Source organism: Mytilus edulis, chromosome 5 (genome assembly GCF_963676685.1).
Source record: "Mytilus edulis chromosome 5, xbMytEdul2.2, whole genome shotgun sequence".
Lineage (NCBI taxonomy): Eukaryota > Metazoa > Mollusca > Bivalvia > Mytilida > Mytilidae > Mytilus > Mytilus edulis.
Genome location: NC_092348.1, coordinates 84,805,466 through 84,821,332, shown reverse-complemented (window position 1 = coordinate 84,821,332; position 15,867 = coordinate 84,805,466). Strand labels below are relative to the sequence as shown.

Below are 15,867 nucleotides of genomic sequence, written 5' to 3'. Positions count from 1 at the left end.
CATATAGCTCTTTAACGAGTTTCCCTTCTTGTACATCTTTGGATTTCTAGTGTTTGGCTTAAGGCGTTCCTGATGAAGGTAAATCCAGAAAAGCGCTTCGGACTTGATAAATTATTAAACGTGTTGTTTTGCCATATTTTAAAATGTTAGATTTTTGTCTACTCTCCCTTCTCCTTTACACAAAGATTTCAATTTAATAAATATAAATATACATATGTGCTAACTTCAAAATAAGGTTGGACTTATTTTTGTACAGGTATAATTTGTTTAATTATTTATCTTTATTTGTTGTTTTTTCTCTTACTGCTTTGATTTTCGATTTGTGTTATCTAAAATAAAAAATTAAACCCCATGTTCTATTTCTAGCCACATTAGTCATCAAAAATCAAATATCACTTGCCTTAGAAGACATCCTGAAGATAAAGCAAATACAATTGATTTCAATCCATTATGCAGTTTCATAGGAAACGATTTTGAAAGAAAAGTTTACAAATAATGGCAAAAGTGCAAATGGTCCTGTGAGCTAGGTTAACATAAATACAAACAAGGAGACAATTTTCATATAGGAATTTTGGGAAATTCAAATTAATAGTTATAAAATATTGAAAGTCCCATACATATTCAGTAAATAGCAATGGATGAGCTACAAATATGCTTTATTCTAAACTGCAATATAATAACACAACTGGCTCCATTGTCGTAAACCAGACCTTAAATCTATAGAAATATCATATACAAGTATGAACATACAAAACTGTAATAACAAACATTAATGATTTCCACTTTATCGTTACATTGTTATCTTATCAAATACGATATCCTCCCATTTATGATTAATGTTTTAAAATTCGTTAAAAACCCATGATCTGTCCTGTTTTGAGATCTGCCTTCCAAATATCTATTGTAGTTCAAATGAATCAGGGGTTTTAGAATCGAAATATAATAGTCATCCTTCAATATTGGTATAAGTCTGTTGTGTAATTCCTCCACTGTAATAGAATTATAAAAAAAGCATCTGGCTCACGAAGTTCGACAGTTCATCCTGTTCAATATTTCTTGTCTCGAACACAAATATGAATCGACAGGTTCTAAATAGAAGTGATGCTGATTCAAGTATACTTCTTCCTATATGTAATTGTTCGAATATTTTTAAATCAAGTTGTAATTCTGGAAATTCTGTCTTCATATTTTGAATGAAATCTAATGCTAGTTGTCTGTCATCTTGAGCATGAAGAATTACAGCATCAATGATATCTGTGAAAAAAGTAGTGTCAAAATCTTTCATCTCTCTTTTTATTATTTCATTGTATAAGATAAGAAGATAAGATAAGAATTTTATTAATCTAATCAAGAAACCATAAAGGGCATCATTTTACAACAATATTATGCACAATATGATTGGGGGAAAAAACTAAATCGAAACCTAATACTATACTATAACGTTATGGAAAGGATCAGAGCCAAACACAACATGTGTCTTACATAACTATTATATCAAATCTGATAATAATAAAAATATTTTATATATTTTGTTTACATCTGGATCTTATTTCTAGACCTTTAATAATGTAACTTCCTCGGCATATGATAGTTGGTAAATGCTCATTTGTGAACAGCCAGAAATATTTTACATCCGTAGGTAGTTCTTTAAAATTAGGACAAAAAATGTAAAATGGGTCTCATCTTCAATAGAATTGACCCATGTGATAAGCAGTGATGACATAGACGATAAGTTCTCTCTTAGTCTTAGACAAATGTGCATCCCTATCAAGGAAAATGTATAATTTATACAATGTCCCAAATACTTTTGATAGCTTTATATTACAGGTTTAAATATTGGGAAGGCTGAAAAAAAAAGAAAAAAAATTGATAGGTAATAAATTGTGAGTTATCAATTATAACAAGGAAGAGAAAAAATATATTTCCGGAGAATGTCGTTGCCACCTCAAACATATTTAGTCATCTAAAATTTCTTACTCTATTTGTAGGTTGTAGGGGTGGAGTCAAGATTTTTAATATAAAATAAGAAGATGTGGTATGTTTTCCAGTAAGACAACTTTCTAAACGACAACAAAATGAAGTGTTCAAAGAAAGTTGGTGTAAACAGTTAGAGGTCACCATACGACCTTCATTAATAAGTAAATCCCATACAGTTTAGCCAACTATTTAACCACCAACAGGACTTTGGACAGTCATATAAGGAATCCTGTGTGATTAAAGCGATCAGACCTTCCTTAACTTTGGACAGTGGTGTTATTACACAATCCAAGAATTAAATGTAAAAATCAGAAAAAAAATGACTTAAAGGTGAAATGCAAAGGTAGAAAAAAAATTGAGGAAAAGGTGTAAATCGCAAGAATTTATGTTTAAAATGTTGAAATTTATATTTATTCAATAATTCCAAACCTATGCATTTCACCTTTAAGACATTAGATATTGCTACTACCACGAAAAATAGCGCTAATCAAATCTTTGACAGGAAATTATTCTGAGAAATCGTAAAATAAATATGTCATATTATATATGAAAACAAAGATTGTTTCTCAAATTTTTACATTATGATAAAGACAGAATAAAATATATGATCTATGTAGGTATCGGAAGACACAGATTATAAGAAAAAACGTTAACTTATCGTTGTCCTATGTAACAAAATCGAAACATAAAACTCTTTGTTTTTTTTCGAAAAATACGCGAAAATTTCACGCAACTCTTAGAACTTTTGCATGAATGTTTTATGACGTCATATGTTCCAGTAACGGATTGCATGGCTGCCTCCATGTAAAATTTGCACAGGCATTCTGAAAACAATACGATGAACAGAAATGTCCCACGGAAAATTTAGTTCGGAAGCTTAAAGTATTTCAGTTGAAAAATGAAAACTTGAACAGGTAACTTATTTAATTGTATGCGCTATCGTGTTGTTCTAAATGCACGCTTCAAAAAAATTAAACTATCAAATACATTGAGCTACAATTTCAATTCAAAACAATGCGTTTAAAATGACTTGCGGAAATGTCCGAAATAAATCTTCATGCCTTCACAAAACTTTTAAAGCCAATAAACAAAGATTTAACTTCGTGATGAATATGTTTTCGGCTTTGAGTACTATACCAATAGAAAGAACTTTAAAAATGGTATTTGAAACACCAAATTGTATTCAGTTTACAGATTATCTATATAAAAACACAAGAGTGCACACGCTGAAATGTCTCGCCTTCTTTACTAATCATTGATATTATGTTGATAGTCCTAAGTATAAAGCTTTATTAAAAACTGTCACATAAACTTAACATTAACCAAGATAACTAAACAAAGACCAATGAACCATGAAAATGAGGTCAAGGTCAGATGAACCATGCCAAGCAAACATGTACAGCTAACAATGCTTCCATACAACAAATATAGTTGACCTATTACTTATAGTTTAAGAAAAATAGACCAAAACACAAAAACTTAACACTGAGCAATGAACCGTGAAAATGAGGTCGAGGTCAAATAAAACCTGCGCGACGGACATATAGATCATAAAATATTTCCATACACCAAATATAGTTGACCTATGGGATATAGTATTAGATAAAAAGACCAAAACTCAAAAACTTAACTTTGACCACTCAACCATGAAAATGAGGTCAAGGTCAGATGACATCTGCCCGCTAGACATGTACACCTTACAATCATTCCATACAACAAATATAGTAGATCTATTGCATAAAGTATGAGAAAAACAGACCAAAACACAAAAACTTAACTATAACCACTGAACCATGAAAATGAGGTCAAGGTCAGATGACACCTGCCAGTTGGACATGTACACCTTACAGTCCTTCCATACACCGAATATACTAGACCTATTGCTTATAGTATCTGAGATATGGACTTGACCACCAAAACTTAACCTTGTTCACTGATCCATGAAATGAGGTCGAGGTCAAGGGAAAACTGTCTGACGGGCATGAGGACCTTGCAAGGTACGCACATACCAAATATAATTATCCTATTACTTATAATAAGAGAGAATTCAACATTACAAAAAATCTGAACTTTTTTTTCAAGTGGTCACTGAACCATGAAAATGAGGTCAAGGACATTTGACATGTGACTGACAGAAACTTCGTAACATGAGGCATCTATATACAAAGTATGAAGCATCCAGGTCTTCCACCTTCTAAAATATAAAGCTTTAAAAAAGTTAGCTAACGCCGCCGCCGTAGCCGCCGGATCACTATCCCTATGTCGAGCTTTCTGCAACAAAAGTTGCAGGCTCGACAAAAACGGATTAATGAAAATGTCTTGCAAGTATGTACGTTAACATGATTTGACGCCACCACCGTAATATGCCAGGGACGTTATGAACTGCATACGCAAGTTTCTCCCTCCGCTTTACTGTCCTTCTTTGAAAAAAAACCCATGAAATATTGCAATTATACAAAGAATGCACACATATGAAAACATCAAAATAAAATCAGAAATCTTCATTATCATATAACTACTTGTAGTGTATCTTTTACCACCGCTAGATTAAAATATATGCGATGTGGTTTTAAAATATATAATGCAAAAAAAATATATACAAAATACTGACATTAAAATTTAATATCCTATATAAATAATAAAAAGTTGATGGAGGGTTTTCATGGCACAGGTACGGAAAAAAGGAGTGGTATTTACAAAAGAAAAGAGAAAAAAGAAATGAACAAAAGCGGAAATCATGGGCTAAAAACAAGGAAATTTATAACGAAGGCGAGCAGAACAACATAATGATAAAAACATTAACAAAAGAAGACACGAGGAAAAGAGATGAACGAGAACAGGAAAAACACAGGAAATTTAGGAAAGAGAAAGGGAGAAACTGTATTGCGTTATTTTAAACAATCAAAAGAAACAAATTTAGAAATTAATCACACAAATACACCGTTCAAAAACAGAATGGGCAAATGGAGAGCTTTGCGAAAAATTAAAGATTCCGAAAACACCTATCAAGCACGCCGCAGTCATAACTGCTATCATCAAAGATCAGAAATCGCCAACGGTTAATATTTCGCGAAATATGAATGTTATTACGAGTCCCGAAGATAACATAGTTGATTCTACGAATTCTACTATAATAAAAATATTCAAGAAATAATTTCCACAACAAAAAAGCAACGTTCTAAAACAACAACAAAAGTTATGGATATTAATACTACATCCATTATTTCAGAAAATATAAGTAAGAAGCATGTAAGTAGAAAATTAGGGCTAAACAACAAAAAGTTGAGTCGAGGGATGCAACATTGAGCTTCTGTTTTACAATCGGACAATGCTTCGTGGAGTTTTACAAAACGCAACACAAGATCAGATGCTTTAAACGATATACATAAAAAGCTCGTATTAGACTTTTGGATCTCTCCTAGTATGTCTAGGCCTACGGGTAACAAAAGTGGCATTAAAAAAATGAAAACTGGTCCTAAACAATTTGTTTCTCATGCTGTTTATGTTCTAGAAAAAACACCAACCGAAGTGTACTTCGATTTCTAGGAAAAAAATCCAACTATCAAAATTTACCAGAAAATTTGAAAACTTTTTTTCGTGCAATCAATTCGTCCTAAAGATAAACAAACATGTTGCTGCAGGTACCATATCAAAATTCGTGGTATTTTCAAAAGTTGCATGGACTTTCGGCGCAAGGTACTGAAAAACAATCCTGCACATCAAGGAGAATTTGAAATTTATGAAAATATTAACGAGCTTGTCAACGAAACCGTATGTAAAACCTCGGAAAATGTAGATAAACTTAAATGTTTACAAAGAAATTGTGACAATTGTAGTGTTCATAATTCAAGTTAACGGAAGAAGAAAAAATTGATAATTTAAACGTGTCTACTGTACAACGGGAAAGGTATGAATACGTAAATTTAAAACGCGGATCTAAATCCTTAAGAAAGCTTATGCTGGTAAAGAAGTCAACTAAACCATTTGAAATGTTCTCTTATTTTATACAAATTCTCCGTACTTTTCCGTACCACCAATTTAGCGCTTCTTGACAATCCGAGGAGTTGCGATCCTTGTTAGATAACTTGCATCTAAATTATTGTGTAACAGTAAATGATTACTCAGAGAGCTGCAGATTCTTTGATAAGACTGAAATCCAAACAGGATACTTTCAAAAAAATTGGAGTTCAACAAATGGAAGTTTTTAACGACCTTGACTGGCTATACAGCCCTTGCACGGTCGGTAAATTGGAGTATCTCTTCATGTGACTCTTTTATACTGTCAAACGAGATAACAAACGTGAACAGTACTTTACACATTATGTTAAAAAATCCGTTTCAGAATATCTACACGAAATTAGCTGCAATCCAAAAGTTATGCACGAATTTAATGATGGTTGTGCTACGCAATTCAAGAGCCGTCATTGTTTTGATCTTTTAGCAACGACTTTTCCGATTAGGATATGATTCAATCACAAGAATTGCTTTTGAAACTGCGCATGCAAAAGGTGCCCATGACGCGGCTGGCGATTATATAAAGAGAGAGGCCGTATTTTCTGTAATCCGTGGTCGGTCATCCATTCAGAACGAAAAGGATTTATTTAACTTTTGTTACCAAAATCAAAATCAACCGGTTGCAAGCGCAGAATTTTTAGATACGTAGAAACCATCCCCCGAAATACAACACAACATTTTAATAGCATTGCCGAAATCAGAAAAAATCATTGTGTTAGAACAATTAATAATTCCGAATTGATGGTAACTGATTTGTCTTGTTATACGTGTGATCAGTGTGTATCAGCAAACTATGAATTATGTCGCAACTTTCGATTCCGCGGAAATTCTCGGCCAGTTAAAATTGTTTGCGAACAATCAACAGAAAATCATGAATCGAAAGTTGCGACATAATTCATAATTTGCTGATACAATTGATGGTAATATTTCTGGCTCATGAAGAAAACAACAGTGGGGATTCTTTATTGGATTTAATTAGCAATGACACAATTTAGGCGTTGTCGCGGATGATGATGATGATGATGAAAACTTAAGATGAGCCAGAAATATTACCATCAGCCGTCACAGATGACTGGGGTATTTCCTTTCCTAGAGGCGCTTATGTTGTGAAAGGATATTACTATGATATTGTCAGTAAGCGTAATTTTTCATACAAACTTGTGCCAAAAAGACTTGCAATTAACTATTCCGTATCTGCCAGATATATCTAATAGGGGATAAAAAGCTTTAATTTTGATACTTTTAATCTTTTGAAATATTTCAGGGGTACTGCATACAAAGTAAGAAAGACTACGGTTTAATATTTCATCATCGTCTTGTGTGGACGAAACGCACTTCTGGCGTATTGAATTTTAAACCTTGTGCCTTTTGTTAGCTATTATTCGTGTGTTTCTTTGTCCAATATGTTCTCCTATTTATTTGTATTGTATAGTCCTGTAATGTTGTGTTGTCATTTTAATGTTATATTTAATATTGCCATTAAAGCGGGACGTTTGGCATGCCACAAAACCAGGTTCAACCACAAATTTTTTCTTTAAAAAATGCCCTGTACCAAGTCAGGATTATTGACATTGTTATATTATAGTTCGTTTCTGTGTGTGTTACATTTTAACGTTGTGTTTCTTTTGTGTCGTTTATTTCCTTTTATATTCAAGTCTGTATTCACATTATTATAAGACGTGTCACGGTACTTTTCTATCCCAAATCATGTATTTAGTTTTGATGTTAAATTTGTTATATTTATTATTGTCATCGGATTTCTTCTAATGCTTAGTTCGTTTCTCTTTGTGTTACATTTTTATGTTGTGTTGTTGTTCTCCTCTTATATTTAATGCGTTTCCCTCAGTTTTAGTTTGTAACCCGGATTTGTATTTTTTTATCGATTTTTGAGTTTTGAACAGCGGTATACTACTGTTGCCTATATTTAACTGAATCCGAAATTACAAAATCTGGAAATAGTATCAAGCTAAACGAAGAATTACATATGAATGTTTAAGCAGCACTTGACGATATTTAACTACATTATTTATCAAATCGCTAAATTACGTTTTTGTTTATATTTCTAAACGATATACTATTGGTGATATTAAACACATCATATTTATATGGTTTGTCCTTGTATGATTAAAGGGGCACTAGCTGTCAAATTCTTGGTCACCGATTTGACTAAGATTCTCATATTTTATTGATAACAATGTAAAACATTTGTCCAAACTATCAAAAGTCTAAAATAAACTATTTACAGGACATCAGCTCAATAATATGTTACTTCGTTTCGTGTGTATTTTAGACTAGACGCCATCTAATTAACTATAAATATATATCGAGTTTACCTCCAATGACCATATAAGCGATGTAAACATTAACATAGATATAAATAGATTAAGCAACTCGTGCAAACGGACTTGTATAGATCTGTTTAATTTGATATAATAGATTTGAAGTATGTTTTTCATCGTTTTTACCAGTATAAGAATGATTTTTAGTGGATCTTATCAACCAAATGATTTACCTCTGTTTCACTTTCAAAGTTGACATTCTTTTCCTTTAAATAACCAGTACACGGACAATGCATGCGTTATCCATCTCTAGCTAAGGGGTTAAATTGATGTTCACATGAATACGGATTTAATGAGGTCGAATTATTCACTTGCAAGTGATTAATTCATTTTCAATGTTTCTTAGCTTAAGTTGACAAGATTGAACCATTTTGGCTGCTAAAAGCGAATTATTATTTCATTTTATCACTTTCATTAATAGCTGAACAAAACAAAAATCATACTTTAGATTTTTTATATATCTCGTAGCTAGTGCCCTTTTAAAAATAAATATAGTGGTGTATACCGATGATGAAATATTAAACCGTAGTCTTTCTTACTTTGTATGCAGTACCCCTGAAATATTTCAAAAGATTAAAAGTATCAAAATTAAAGCTTTTTATCCCCTATCATAAAAAAAAAAGCCTGAAATAAGTTTAGAATTAAAAAAAAATCATATTGGATTGGTCTCACACGGCATTTATACTTTTTTGTTATACTATGCAACTACCCAACAAGAAAAATTGAAAAATGGTGACGAATGCACACGGTGCGTGTTTTAGAACAGACGTTTTAATTTAATGCATTTTTCTGTTACATTAAATAGTAGCAATATCTAACGTTGCGTCTTAACTCAAAATATCGGTCGTGCATAACAAACAGACACAATATAAACAGTAGACACAAAGCATAAAAATAAGAGAAAACTTGCAGTAAATCTAAGGAGTATGGCAGATGTTATCCATTCGTTTGATGAGGATTTTAAGCTTTAGACATATTATTGTGGACTTTCTGTTTTAAGTGGGGTTTTTTTGTGAATTTACTTGCTATGTCGAGGCTTATTACTACTAATCAATAAAATCAAGTTCCCGAAGACTAAGGTGTCAATTGGTCCACTTGTAAAGGATTAGTTTTTAAATGCCTTTACGCAGGTGTTGTGCAAGGCCAGAATATAAATAAATGATATCGAAACAATGTAGGATTATAAGTTCTCATAATTGTGCACATATAACAATTTATATTTAGTTACGTTTTTTCTGAAACAAAATCAATGTAAGTAAGTATTTTTTAGGGGCCAGTTGAAGGACGCCTCCGGGTGCGGGAATTTCTCGCTACATTGAAGACCTGTTGGTGACCTTCTGTTGTTTTTTTTCTATGGTCGGGTTGTTGTCTCTTTGACACATTCCCCATTTCCATTCTCAATTTTATTAAGTCAGTTTTGTCTGTACCTCTGTTTTTTCTGTGTTCTTTGCTTTTAATTCTTTTTATTTTATAAAATATTTTAATCATTGACAAAATAGCATTTACATTTTTGTCAATGTGCTGTGTTTGGTGTGTTTAATTCTGATATGTCTAATTTTGGCACTTTCTTAAAAAAATTAAAATGTGACTATTAACAAAATGTTCAAATGAACGGTAAGCTAATTCTCATCTAATATTGAAAAGCGCACATTTTTCTAGCACAGAAATAAACAGGAAATCATAAATATTTTAATACTTTGAAAATAAAAACATGACCAAAAAGTGTCCGAGCAAGTGGTTATTAAGAACATATAAGGAGAAACAAAAATCAGGAAACATTCTTTTTTTCCCTAATAACCAATTTTATATTTGTTCTTTACCTCTTTCATTATTTCTATCCAATACGGTTTCTGCCCTCTCTATGACAGGATTAGGTTCACAATCTGTTTCAGGTATAGATGTCATACGAGTCAATTCAGAACTCATTTCAGATCTAGAATTGGTTACCTGCAAAACCTCATGAGTATCAATATCATTATAAGTATTACTCTGGTCTTCCATACTAACTAAAAGTTTGTCACTATAATTTTTTTATCGTTCTCTGGTGTACTTTCAGTCTTTAAGTTATTCACAAAAATTTCTGTCATAGAACAGTTTTTGATTGACCTTTACCTAAGTCCGATTGTTACGCTAGCCCTTTCACTATGAGTGTTTTCATAGCTCACGTGTTAAAATTGAAATCACAAACAGAAGTGGGTTAGTAGTACCCGCTTGCATTTTTGAGGCAGGAATGTGTCAGATGATATTGTAGAATATATGGCTGGAGACTAGATTCTGATATATTCTTTGATGCGATCAGACATTGTTTTGGAACCTCATGTTTTTTTATTTGTAAAGCTAGATATTCTTGTTGAACTGCTTTTAATTGGATTGTACAATGAGCTCGATATTCTGATTGATTATGAGTGACAGAGGAGGTTGCGGAAAATCCGACTTAATTTTTGGACTATATGTTAACAATAACGTGTTTTTCTTTCCCGAAAACCTATTACTGAAAATCCTGAAGAGATGGAATGAAACTCAGATAATCACGAGTCTTTGGCAAAAGCATCTGGTCTTGTGATACCAACGTCATGTCCAATTTCACTCGGTCAAATTTCATTTTGTAACATTAATAAAACATTATTTTTCCAAACTTGTCACTTTGAAGAGAGTCTTTCGTAATCATTTTAAAATATATTAAATTTGTTTTGAGTCTTTTTTTCTGTATACATTTGTATGATGCTTTGTCCCTTTATCACTTACATAGAAGATAGAACGTCCTTTGGTACGGTTTTATGCATGCTGCAATTGAGGATTTGTTTGTCATGTTGATTTAAATTCTGATGACTGACCTATCAAGTATGATTTTAATTACCTCAAGTGAAATCAGCTTATATATTTCCTTTTTTAATCAAAATAAATAATTTGATTGCAATTTTGCATGTTATCATGTGACATATTTTTACTAAAATAAAATATCATATCACAGGATGATTTCTTTTAAAAAATATCACTAACTTAAAAAAAAACTATTTGATTTAAATCCTTGTGACAACTATCCTTATGTCAAATGTTTGCCTTTTTTTTTTATTTAATTGCATTCATCCAACAATTGATGTCGTTGGAATAATGGCTTTAAATTGTGTGGTCCGTCCTTTTTCTTATAAGCAAAACTATTTTACTTTACTTTCTGCAAGGGAAGTTTCACATTTCGACATTTTTTGACATACAATTTAATTTAAAAACTCTTTCACCCACAATACAATGTGAATACATAGATAGGTAAATACAAAATGAAAGAAAGAATATCAAAGGACGGATATTCAGTGAACGATTTGTAAAGTCATGGATTAATCTCTTCAATCTTAAGCGAAGTATTTAACGAAATAAAAAGGTTGGCAAAAATCGTTAGATTGCGGTTTCATTGACCTATACCACATGTCTTGGTTTTATCATTTCAAAACTCCAACTTGCAAATGTAGTCGTTCCTACTTGTTAATTCTTGTGGACATATTAAAGGCTTCCCTTTATTATACCGTTGATATAAAATATAATGATAATACAAAACAAATTGAAAACAAAAATGGGTGTATTATTTTCTCATTAGAGAGCTGTTGCATTGTAATGTATACCTCACCATCTTGTTTTCATAAAGAAATGTATTGTAAATACATACCATATATATAAAAAAATCTTTGAAATTCGTAACTCATGTAGTGTTTACTTTACTAATTGTAAACCCCTATACAAATATTTCATTTACCTTACAACTGCACAGATTAAATGAATACTTTATTCTCATAAATCAAATTGTAACTACAGAGAACAGATGCCATTAATCGTTTATCAATGAACAAATCTTTTCATAGATCTTATGTGTGTAGTAAGCGAATTAGTAAGTCATTTTAACCAAAGCAATCGCAAGATTTGGTTTATTCTTAAAAGTATTCAATATTTAATCTTAAACTAAACTCTTACGACTTTCGATACACCTGCATATATACCATTTCCGGCAAGCCGCCATATGAGAAACTATCTAACAATCACCTTACAAACGATGAAATTGCAGATAAACCGATGCATTTGGTAAAATTTTACGGAATGGCTGTACCTGTATATATTATAGTGATATATTTCAGAAAATTTAAAACATACCTCAATTTTGATGGTTTTTTTTGTTCAGTATATATAGAAGTTAACAAAATAAATCAATACTTGAGTTTCATTCGATACGGTCATCTCAGTTACAAAGTTTAAATCAGAGTGCAGATATATTTTGTCTATTTAAATCAATACAACACAATTTATTATGTATTTATAGATACAATGAATGAGCGTTGATTCCTAAAAAAGAAATAATGAGCCCGGAATCATCGCGTATCCTTCGAATCTATACCTAAAACTATTGTGTCAATGTCTCAATTTTCTTAATTAGAAGGAATTGTGAGTCAGTTCAAATAATCATGTTAACATGTTCAACAATACATTAAGAAATCTTGTTTTACAATTAATAAGTAAATACAAATAAAACATAACACGTCTGTCTTTAATTATCAGGCACCTGAATATCATCTGTAATTTATATAATTACAAAATAAGACATATTCGAACTTATTTCTTATTATATCTAACAATTCTGCCACCAAAATTTTAAGAAAGAGACCTAATTCTAGGCCATCACGATTAGCTCGCATAGATTTGCTATGACATTTTTGTAATGATATGTAAAAACGGAAAAACTAAGGAATAGGGACAACAAAGAGAATAACGGTATTGGAGCCTAAACCGCCGAATCTTTACATTTAGCTTCACTCTTAAACTCATTGATATCAACCATGTTATCCTTGCGGCTCACAACTTATACAATACGAGGTCTATCATGTATTCATAAAGGTACAAGGTAAAATCACAAAAATACTGAACTCTGAGGAAAACTCAAAACGGAAAATCTATAATCAAAGGGCAGAACAAAAGTTCAAACACAGTAAATATAGGAAAAAGTCGTATACCGCTGTTTGAAAGTCATAAATCGATTGGAAAAAAAACCAAATCCTTGTTACATACTGAAACCAAGGGAAACCAATCAACTGTAAGACGAAAAGAACAAAACAACAGAAACACTGAAGTGCAAAAAAAAAAAAAAACAACGACAATGCAACACATACAGAAACAAACTACAAGAAAACAACTGTCATGTTCCTGACTTGGTACAGGACATTTTAAGAAAAAATGGTGTGTTGAACCTGATTTTGTGGCTAGCCAAACCTCGCTATTTTATGGCAATGTTAAATATACCACTAAAATGACAACATTACATGACAGGAATACAGTACAAAAAAAATGCAAGAAAATTCAGGACAGAGAAATACACAAAAATTGTCCATTAACAGGTTTATCTTAACCTTTTTGTTTTCATTATCTATGTTGAAGTGATATTGATTAATTCCTTGAATACTGGGATTAGTCCTAATTGAGGTTGTCATCGGTTCTGCTTGTAAAATGTGTAGCTTATATGTTGGATAGCCCTGACGGATTGATCTAGAAACGGGTGTTTATCTTGATTTAAAATAAGCATTTTAGTATCATTTTAACCCATTTCCAAAATTTATTTTTTTATCATGCATCTAACCATTTTCATCCTGCATAATCAAAACTTTAAAAAAAAAATAATGGATCCTTCCTCGTGTTCAATATCTATACATTTTAAAATATCCGGAACCTTACTTTAAGAATCAAAAATATTTCTGCTCTTAACAAACCCCTTTTCTGTTTCTATTAATGGTGGTAGAACAATTTTAAAACGTTCATCCATAATTGGTTTTAGCACATCGAATTATATAGTCTTCATTTAAAATATTATTGATTGCTTGTTTTTAATATCCTCACTCTTCCTACTTTTATATGATAAGGTTATCATTCCAAGTCTTTGTGATGCGGAAATCATTTTATAAAAAAAAAACAAAAAAAAAAACAGTTTAGTTAAATATTTTCGTAAGCTCAAATTGTATCAAAAACCACTACTCCCGAAAAAATATTATTTAGTTAAAGTTTACCATACAAATATCATGAATGAATGGTTAAGTTCATTCAAATCAATTTCATATTATCATTTTGTTTTGCAGCGTAGCCCTTGTACTTATACATGTAAAAATTAAATGTATGTATTTATCTTACCTCCTATACATTTCTAGAAATATGACTGGTTAAAAGCAACCCCTTGGAGACAGTGAATATTTCATAATAGGTCAGGAGGTTTTTTCAATACAGGGTTAGTAGTGGTGTTACATCCGTTTATAAAAAAAAACACGATGATGAGGAAAAGTCTTACAATTTTCAATAGACGAAGAAATTGATGATGATCGATTGAAAGTAATTCATAAATCACATTTAAAGGTAACAAGTTGTTATTGTTGTCATTTGTTTTTGTATAAACCAATATAAGTAGGTTCTTCATTCTAACGGTATTGAAAACTTTATCACCTTATATGACAAGAAGTCTAAATACCACATGTCTAGATAGTCGGTAAGATAAATTCGTTACATATTGTGCTACTGACATAATACTAGTACGATATATATGGGATCAGAAAATTCCGTATGGGGATTCGAGTTTCGCTCTCAACCCATATGGAACTTACTGACCCTATGTACATTGTATATCGTGTTATGTCACTAGCACACTATATAACTAAGGATACTGATAAAGTTACTGCATGTTTCAATTGTACAGGAAAAATATATGAAAAAAGGTAAAAATAAAAAATTGTAAAGGACAAATGCAACAAACTGTACTGCTGTCAGCAGAAGGTTTGCAAGTGTAAAAAAAGTAATGTCAGGATCTACAACGTGTTGTCAAGAAGAAGAAGGATGTCTGAAGGAGAAACTTTAATGCTACAAGAGGAGGGACCGTCTCATACAACAATATTTAGACCTGGGGAAAAGTTGTAAGTCGTTGTAAATCTTATCACTTCAATCGTGTCAAAGGATCACACTGTATACCAGAATACCAAATTCTTTTACTATCCTTTTTAAAGTGACTTGTTGATATTGCTTCAAAACAAAATGTTAGAGGTAGGCAATAAATATAATTATGGCGGGCAGTTTATATATCCTTATGTACATGTATGTTTTTCTTCTTGAATTTACTATGTAATGCAATCAAATTATGTATTGTTTTTGTCATGTTTAGAATAGCCAATTACCATTTCATCATCATGTCATTCACTTCATTTACTAGATTTGCTTCTTTTACTTATACTCATTTGAAAGAGATTGCAGGATGTGTGGACACAAGTTTATATGATCAGTTAAGGTAGTACATGTATTTATTATTATTCCATTATTGCATGATGCATGAAAAGTACACAAAGAGGCCAAAATAAGATTAGACATGATAACAATATGAACCGATCATTGAAAACCTAGCTAATTCCGAGAGGAAAATTAGATTATGACGAACTCTTGAGAAAAACCTTATAAATGACTATGTTTGATAAAAAAAAAGAAGATGTTATTGTAATTCTACAATTTCAAATAAGAAAATATCCACGTAAGT

General features: G+C 31.4%; 2 protein-coding genes across 2 annotated transcripts in view; both read right to left on the bottom strand.

Moving 5' to 3' along the window:
• Window positions 1–15,867, bottom strand: part of LOC139525513 (dynein regulatory complex protein 12-like) — a 195,911-nt gene that overhangs the window by 869 nt on the left and 179,175 nt on the right. The window lies entirely within an intron of this gene.
• LOC139525517 (uncharacterized) lies at window positions 878–10,433 on the bottom strand. Its single transcript, XM_071320917.1, has 2 exons — window positions 10,151–10,433; window positions 878–1,254 (listed from the first exon to the last, which is right to left on the bottom strand). Exons 1-2 carry the CDS (start codon window positions 10,329–10,331, stop codon window positions 1,001–1,003), a joined length of 435 nt encoding a protein of 144 aa, XP_071177018.1. The 5' UTR covers window positions 10,332–10,433; the 3' UTR covers window positions 878–1,000.

Bases quoted from the DNA above. Each gene is read 5' to 3' on its own strand.
- LOC139525517 (XM_071320917.1), bottom strand. From the start codon at position 10,331: ATGGAAGACCAGAGTAATACTTATAATGATATTGATACTCATGAGGTT. The intron at 1,255-10,150 runs GTAAAGAACAAA...CTTTTTTCACAG, and splicing joins GGATAGAAATAATGAAAGAG to ATATCATTGATGCTGTAATT.